The 9,168-nt window shown below is 47.9% G+C and overlaps 1 protein-coding gene across 1 annotated transcript; it reads right to left on the bottom strand.

Moving 5' to 3' along the window:
• Positions 1-278: 278 nt before the first annotated feature.
• LOC119186625 (facilitated trehalose transporter Tret1) lies at positions 279-3,152 on the bottom strand. Its single transcript, XM_075883642.1, has 3 exons — positions 3,109-3,152; positions 2,262-2,534; positions 279-640 (listed from the first exon to the last, which is right to left on the bottom strand). The coding sequence occupies exons 1-3, from the start codon at positions 3,150-3,152 to the stop codon at positions 295-297; spliced, it is 663 nt and encodes a 220-aa protein (XP_075739757.1). The 3' UTR covers positions 279-294.
• Positions 3,153-9,168: the final 6,016 nt, after the last annotated feature.

The raw sequence follows: 9,168 nt of genomic DNA, 5'->3' as shown, positions 1-9,168 counted from the left end.
GTTTTATAGGATCAGCACAGATTTTATAAAGTAGCAAACTATAGGTACGTCTAAAGAGAACGCCATATATGTCGATAGCCAACGTACACAACGCGAATGCGAGCCGTGATATCATATAAAAAAACTATATTATCAATGTTTACGTTTCGATGCGCTACTATTCGGTCTGAAATTGATGCAATATCTTTTGATCATACAGCGTTAATAAACGTGTAGTAGCTATTATTTAAGTAAATACAGTACACTATGATTGCAGTTGTTTAGCTAATAAATCAGGAATACGGGGCTCGCTGGTTAGTCGTGTTCAATCTGTCCCAGCGAACGGCCTTCAGTTTCGGGGATCAGGTATATGGCTGTCGCGGCGACAACTGCCACTGTAAGGCTTAGCGCTAGCAGCGGTCCCTTCTGCTGGAATGCGGTGAGCACGTCAACGTCGAAGTACAGAACCAGGAAGGCCAAGAGCCAGCGCGACGACCACACGATGGACGAGCCCAGCAAACGTATCCTCGAAGGCATGAGCTCGCCGGTCAGCAGCGTCGGCAGGTGGCACACGCCCACCGAGTAGGCCACGACGAGCATTCCGATGGAGATCGCGGCCCCCCAGCTCGTCTTGCCAGACTGTTCAGTCAGGGACCAGTGGCTGGGCGAGTTAAGGAGTGGGCACAGTTTCTGTAAGCGTCTATGAATAGCGAAACCACCATCCCGCATGCCACGTACGAGCTTTCACAAAATGATACTATACAGTGGCATGCTACGATGAATATTCAGGTGCTTTTGTTAGTCTGCAGATATCCGAGAATATCTTTTGTAATATTAAACTGCGTTGAAAATTAGGGAACATGTGCCCATACCTTTGTTTTTAACAAGACCTAAATGTATGCATATTGTACATTGGTACGTTTGCGTTTTATGTTTCAACGTGTGCTTGCATATGACAGAGACGTCTATATATTGTGTACAAATTTTTATGGGAACAAGTACTCTTGATTTCCTGTTGTAGGGTGCTGGCGCGCGAAGTGCAAATAAATAAATCAACTTATGTTTATTATCAGAAATTTAAGAGGCTTTTGTCGCGTTAATAGAATTCGCAAACACGAAAGCAGTAGCATCGTTCATAGTGCGTTTGTAGATGACCGCATTACAAATTAACATGTGGTATAACTACTAAAATGAAACTCCGGAAAGCTCAAGCACTCCACTACATGCTCAGAAAACCTCATTATCATTTATATTTCATTGTACATCACATTAGCTCCTTGAGAACACGACAGAGCATTGTGGCAATGTGAGCACCATGGGTTTCTTCCGGGGCACCACGCTCTACTATTGTGCCCGGAGCACCACCGTCATCTAGCAGAGTTCTACCATAGGGATCTAGCAGAGCACAGCGCCACCAGGATCTAGCAGATCTAGCACCGCAATTCAGCGAAGTGGCTTGCGCAGCTTCTGTTGTTGGCACGGCGGTGAATGTACCACCTCCCTTGACTGATGCCTGCGTGACTAATTTTATTTTATTTTGTTTTGTTTTTGTTGTTGTTTTTGAAAAATACGTCAGACGTGCAGACATGTTCTGCTATTTTGGTCACCGATTTCTACGACGAAACATTCCTCGTAAGAGTCAATCATGCTTTCTTGTGACTGCATCGAAGTTAAACTTCTTGTCATAGTTAATTCCATGGATCAGCACAAATACCCCGTTGTGCATATAGTCGGACAGCCATTCTGTAAATAGGCAAGTGTGTATATTTGGCTGGCGAGATCATGTGGTTTCAGAAATTCTCCGCTAAATATCGTATGTATCCGCTTGCACATGACTCGGTAAGTGTGAGTGAGTAGACCAATGGTAATGACACTTGCTTTCAGACCGTGAGGGCTTGGGTTCAAACCCTGCCTTGCCAGGAAAATTGATTTACTTTTTATTTATTTTATTTCTTCGTTCACCGCGAGCCGTTGTCACGCAATCTGCGTGAAGTACTACTACTACTACCAGTACTAGTACTATGACTACGACTACGGGAACGATGAAACGCCGTAGACTAAGACAGCCACAGGATAACTTCTTCTTGGACGTGTTTACTAAACGTATTGTGGTAGCGCGAATTTCAGGAAAGAAAGCAAACATAAAAAAGTGAGACAGAAAATCATTTGTGCTTTTGCGTTTCTGTTTTCTTTTTTACACCAACTCCGTGCTACAGAATGGTAAGACAGCATTGCTGTCATGCACTCGGTAAGCTCTTGCACATTAAGAAAGTGGGACTCACGTGAATGTTAGGTGGTCCAGCGGTCGAAAAATGAAGAGAGTGACTGCAACCAGGAAAGCCGAGATTCCCAGCTGCATGCGACGATTTGTGAGGGGTGTTAAGGCTGTGGCCAGGGTGGTGCATGCGAGGTGCGAGAAAACCAGCACAATGGCCAGGAACTGTGGTGGCACTTCTACCACCACGTTGCTCATCACTTGAACAGCACGCAGCAGACACATTTGGGCGCCTGTGATGTTCTGAAGGAGGTAAAGCAGGAGGCATGTCGACAACACCCTGTCAATGTGGAAAGAAATAGAGAAATAGAAGATACAAAATGAATGAAATCTGGCTGGCTACGTGTGACTTCCCACTGACTATAGCACTGGCGTATTCCTACACTTAGTAAAGGGCTCCAGCAAAGATATTGTAACGGGGAGTATTAAATAAGTGAACGCCGGGTGGCTAACACTGCACTCAGTATACAAGGATGCAGGACAAGAAGATAGCTCAGACACAGCCCCAACACAACATCGTCGTCTTAGTTCCTTCTACTTCATTTCTGCACCCGTGCCTGAGGTACCTTTCTATACCCGTCACACTACCCCGGGCGGCAAAGCACCGTCCTGGTGCGTGCTGTTATTCGACAGACGGGTCACTGTAATAGGGCTTCAGGCGAGACATATGCACAATGTGACTTCTGGATGAAACAGTGGAGTTCGTAGTAGGATAAATCTCATAGGTGACAGGTGTGACTTGGCACAAAACTCGGTAAGGCTCAACGTATTGCGATAAAAGTTTCTCGCACAGGCCGACACGACGGGATGGCAGCCACAGTAGCATGAGAGAGCCCGGAGAAAAATCGACATACCTATGTCGGCTGTCGTAGAGCATCTTTTGTGCTCTCTGCGACATTGAGAATCTGGCGCGGGGTATTGTACGTGCGATCACCGCACGGGAGATGGCATCTTGTGCGTACAAAGTGGTGGATGGAAGGCCATGTGCAAGCAGGGTATCGAAGGGTAGTAAGGGATCACGGCCAAAGAGAAGATAAAATGGTGAGTAGCCGGCAGTTTCATGACGGGACGAGTTGTAGGCGAAGGTTACGAACTGGCCCCGTCGCGGTGATATAGTGGCTAAGCTACTCGGCTGCTGACCCACAGGTCGCGGGATCGAATCCCGGCTGCGGCGGCTGCATTTCCGATGGAGGCAGAAATGTTGTAGGCCCGTGTGCTTAGATTTGGGTGCACGTTTTAGAACCCCAGGTGGCAGAAATTTCCGGAGCTATCCACCACTGCGTCTCATAATCATATGGTGGTTTTGGGACGTTAAACCCCACATATCAATCAATCAAGGTTACAAACAGAAAGGCAGTGTCACAATCGGTGTGGTCGTCAGAAACATACATAGCAAGCATGTCTGTCAGTGTGCGGTTGAGGCGCTCAGTAAGTCTGTTGGTCTGACAATGGTAAGAAGTCGTAAAATTGTGGTGTGTAGCACAGGATCTAAGCAGGTCGTCCACCACACAAGACAGGAAGCGGCGGCCACGGTTCGTGAGTAGGTGAGAAGGAGCGAAATGCTAAAGGATGATGTCATAGAGTAGGAAATCTGCGACGTCTGTTGCGCAGCTGGTCGGTAGCGCTCGAGTATTTGTATATCGAGTGGTAAATCCGTAGCTACTGCTATCCATTTGTTTCCCATTGCCGCTATTGGGAAGGGACCTAACAACTTCAAACCCGCACGTTGAAACGGCTCGGCTGGGACTTCAATTGTTGAAGGTGACCGGCAGGGAATGACGTAGGCTTCTTCCGACGCTGGCACAGGTCACACGCTGCAACGTAGCGGCGAACGGAACGATAAAGGCCCTTTCAAAGTACCTGTCGGCGGAGGCGATCTTAGGTTCTGGAGACACCTAAATGTCTGGCAGTTGCGGTGTTGTGAAGTTCTTGCAAAATGTCCTTGCGCTGATGACGTGGGACGACTAGCAAAAGTACCGCGCCATAGGGCTGTAAGTTGCGGCGGTACAAAACGTTATCTTGAAGAAAAAATAGGCTCATTGAAGGGTCTTTATAGCCGGATTGAAGACGGTCTATCATCGATAGGAGCGATGGATCTCAGCGTTGTTCGTCGGTTATTTGCAGAAAATCTGTTATGGCAAGGATGTTGGCATCAGCTTCCAACTCAGAGGAGTCAGGTGGATCAACATGGTCTCGAGATAAGCAGTCGGCATCGCTGTGAAGCTTGCCAGACTTGTACACTACAGAGAACGTGTACACTTGCAATTGCAATGCCTATCGCCCAAGTCTTCCTGTGGGATCCTTAAGGGTTGAGAGCCAGCAGAGCGCATGGTTGTCTGTGATGACTGCGAACGTGCGTCCTTATAGGTAAGGAAGAAATTTTGCGATAGCCCAGATGAGAGCCAGGCACTCTCGCTCAATATTTAAATAATTCCTTTCCGACTGAGAAAGTAGGCGGCTTGCGTGCGCCATGGCACGCTTTGTGCCATTCTGCATTTGTGCGAGTATTGCCCCTATGCCATTGGCCACTTACGTCAGTGCGTAGCTCCGTTCGAGTGGCTGGGTCAAAATGAGCCAACACAGGTGGTGATGTGAGGGCAGAAATCAACGATGCAAAGGAATGTTCTTGGTCTTCACACCAGAAAAAAGCCACGTTATTTTTAAGGAGATCCGTGAGGGTCCGAGCAATTTCCGCGATGTTGTTGACAAAACGGTGGAAATACGAACAGAGTACCCAAAAGCTTCGGACTTCTTGCGTGAAACGTGGGACTGGAAACTCGCGCACCGCGCGGACTTTATCAGGGTCGGGTCGTACACCAGCAGCGTCAAGAAGGTGGCCAAGTAGCTCAATCTGATGGTGCCCAAAGGTGCACTTAGACGCGTCAAGCTGGAGGCCAGCACAGCGAAAACCGTCAAGGATGGCCGACAGACGTGGAAGATGGCTCTCGAAGGTTGGCGAGAAAACGATGACATCGTCTAGATAGCACAGGCACACCGACCATTTAAAACCGCGAAGGAGGGAGTCCATCATGCGTTCAAAAGTTTCTGGCGCATCGCACAACCCAAAAAGCATGACTTTAAATTGATAAAGCCCGTCGAGTGTTATGAATGCCGTCTTCTTGCGGTCACGGTCATCAGCTGAAATTTGCCAATATCCAGATCATAGGTGCAGGGAAGGGAAATACTTGGCACCATGAAGGCAGTCAAGCGCATCATCAATTCGAGGTAGAGGATAGGCATCCTTCTTGGTTATTCGATTGAGATGGCGATAGTCGACGCAGAACCGCCCGGTGTTGTCCTTGTTTTTAACAAGCACTACAGGTGATGCCCAAGGACAGGTTGAAGGCTCTATGACGTCTTTGTGGAGTTTTTTCTCTACCTCATTCTGGATTATTTGGCCCTCTGAATGAGACACATGGTAAGGACGCTTATGAATGGGACTGGCGACGCCAGTGTCGATACGGTAGGTTACGACGTTCGTGCGGCCCAAGCAATGGTCGTTGATATCAAAAATGTCGAGCTAAGAAAATAGAAGACCACGGAGCGCTTCAACTTGGGACGGCGACAGGTCACTTGATATCATTTTGTCTAAGAAAGCTCTATTCTGTGCAGCTACGACAGGTTCGGCTACAATCTTGATGTCAGGAGTAAGAGATGAAATTGTACATGGGTCAAGAGTGAAGAGTTCTGCTAAGGCAATACCTTAAGAAATAACCTGGGTCGACATGGAGAAGTTGAGGACAGCAAGAAGCGTCTTGATGTCGCTAAGCCTCACTATACTATGAAAAAGTATGATGTTGCGGGAAAGGGTCAGGTCAATGAGTGGAACTCTCAAGTAGTCGTCATCAAGAACAGATGAGAACGGTGACATAGAAAGGTATACCGCGGCCTGAGACGGTAATCGCAAACACTCCACGGACCATAGCCGTGTGCGAGCTGCAGGAGGGACATCAGAGTACAAAGGCAACTCTAGCTCTAAAGTGCCGGTTGAACTATCAATGAGGGCTGAATGCGCGGTCAAGAATTCAATGCAGAGAATCACGTCGTGTGGGCAAGCGTCTAGAAAAGCGAAGAGGACTGAAGTGTGAAGGCCGGCAACACTGACGCGGGAAGTGCACATACCAAGAAATGATGTTCGGCTGCCGTCGGCTACTCGCACAGTCGAAGACATGGCAGGGGTAAGAACTTTTTTCAGGTGGGACCGAAGACGTGAACTCATAACGAATATGTGGGCACCAGTTTCTATTGTAGCTGTAACGGTCAGGCCATCGATGAACATCACCAAGTAAATTTACTCTGAAATTAGTGGTCGGTAGAGGTTTTTCGGTCCGAGTTTTCAATGCAGCGCCACCTCCAGGAGCTTCATCTATTAGTTTCCCGAGAACTGCCCAGAATACGCCAGTGACGGGGAGCGACGGCGTTGATAGGAGCGGGGCTGGTGACACTGAGGCGACGGCGAGTGGCTGGATCGGGCTCCCTGGGCGCCGACATGGGCGTAGGATGGTTCGGAGCGTTGCGTAAAATAACTAGGTGAAACGTCCTGAAGGTGGTCATCGGTAAAACTAGGTGGCGACTACTGCCCACGATCCTGTCGGTGGTCGTCTAGAAAACGTTGCCGGAAAGGCCATCTGTTGCGGCAGTGGCGGGAAATGTGGCCAACGCGATGGTAAGAGAAGCGTATCGGTCGATCATCTTGTGTGCGCCACTCAGATAGATTTTGGTAGTGTGATGAGAACAGCGGGACCGACGCGGCAACAGCAACAAGTGTGGCGGCATGGTAGAGAGCGTTAAGATTTATGGGCTGTGGTGTGTGGCTGGAGTTTTGGAGAACTAAGACGCCCATGTTGGCAAAATCTTGTCGCACAACAGTCTGAATAAGAGATATTGGGACTTAGTTGTCAGGCACAAGGTGATCATAAGTGGAAGGAGCCACGGCTTCCAGCTCCTGGCGGACAATTCTTGTGATGTTTGGAGGATTTACGAATAGACGTGGTGCCACAGGATCCTCGCAGGGAGATGTCACAGTGGTGTTCGGGAGTCAGGAAAAACGTTGAGTGATTCTCCTGCTTTTGGCTAGTTCGAACCGCCGACATTCACTGACAATTGAGTCAAAGGTGGTACAGTTCTTGAATATCAGAATGTTGAAGGCAACGTTGGCTATGCCTTTCAACACATTGCCGACCTTGTTTAGTTCGGTCATGTCTTTGTCGGCCTTCCGACAAGAGGCGAGCACATCTTGGATATAGGTGACGTAGAACTCGGTGGAAGATTGAACTAGTTACGCGAGTTCCTGCCTGGCTGCCATTTGTCGGTCACAGCTGACCAGCCGAACAAGCCACGGAGCTTTGGCTTGCACACGTCCCAACTCGTCAGGTCTTCCTCGTGCGTTTCGTACCAGGCGCGTGCAGTACTTCACAGGTAAAAGATGATGTTGGCCAGCATAAGCGTCTCATCCCACCTGTATTGCTTGTCGACGCGCTCGTATAAGACGAGCCACTCGTCAACGTCAGTTGTGTCGGTGCCGCAAAATGTACCTGGATCGAGAAGATCGGAAGGGATCACAGGTGACGGAGCAGGCGAAGACTGAACGGATGGCGCACTGCCTTCAGGCATCGTGGCTGGACGAAGCTGACGTCCGCTATGGAGATCCAGAGTCGGAATATTACCCCGCGCATCCACCAAAAATATGTAACGGGGAGTATTTAATAAGTGAACGCCGGGTGGCTAACACGGGACAGAGTATGCAAGGATGAAAGACAAGAGGGCAGTTCAGACACAGCCCCACAACAACATCGTCGTCTTCATTCCTTCTGCGTCATTTCTGCACCCGTGCCTGGGGTACCTTTTTATACACGTGACATTTAGAGCTGTGCCAATTTTGATGTCTTCGCATTGATAATAAGTAACATGTATGAATAAGCAGTTCGTTAAGCGGTATCGAAAACAGCACTTCTCAAACCACTTTTAGTAATAAGTAAAATGTCAGGAGAGTAACACACACGCGCATTGTCGTATGGTAGTCACCACTGAGGAGCATAGCGAGAATGAAAGACCAATAGATTAAAGTAATATGCCATCATTTAAAGATATCGAGTGTTGTATTAATGTGATTCTTCGGTAAACTCGTCATACATGCGGCATTAGTAGAACCAACAAAAAGCGCGTAATAAGAGAGAACAATCAGGAAACTTCATGAAGAGCTAAGCAAGCAAATGCTCGTTATAACTGTCATTTATCATGACGCGCGAAAAGAGTGAGATATATTATGACTATTGCATACTGCAAATCATAAATCTTTGTATTTGAATTAATAATGATAGACTGAGCTGTACTGAACATTCGACTAGTAGATGCAAAGTCTCGATTTCAGTTGCAACAATGCGGAGCCTGCTCTTGACCTAAGCCTTAGGTGGAGTTTCCGAGTCCGTCGATAGTCCGATAGTCCGATAGTCCGTCGATAGGTAGTTTCCGAAGTGCCGTCGATAGCCAAAGCAATCGGTGAAATGAAGAGGGATTACGTCAACGCATATACTACTGCAGACAAACTGCGCACGCAGTGAAGAAACGCCACGCGTAACACAGCAACTCTCGTCACGATCAAGCATGGGTCCCAAACATGCAGGCCACGGACCTTTTGCATACGGCCCGTTGCTTCACGTGAAATAAAGTTACGCGACTTTGCTAACTAGTGCTCGCATTAAATAGTGCTGAATTTTCCTACCTATTGCAAGTGATTAATGGCACTTTCTTCGGTAAGATAGGGAGGCGGGGCAGGTCTAAAGTGTTTTTTTCCATCAGGCACTCTACAGGTCACTATCACCATGGAAAAAAACTCATTTCATAGTCGGCTTCCAGGTTTTAGTCACTGCGGAAATAAATCTTGATATTTCGACCTTCATCTAGTAGTGGGTTGT

This window comes from Rhipicephalus microplus, unplaced genomic scaffold (genome assembly GCF_043290135.1).
Source record: "Rhipicephalus microplus isolate Deutch F79 unplaced genomic scaffold, USDA_Rmic scaffold_18, whole genome shotgun sequence".
Taxonomy (NCBI): domain Eukaryota; kingdom Metazoa; phylum Arthropoda; class Arachnida; order Ixodida; family Ixodidae; genus Rhipicephalus; species Rhipicephalus microplus.
The sequence above is the reverse complement of the archived record's forward strand: the minus strand, read 5'-3'. Positions and strand labels throughout refer to the sequence as shown.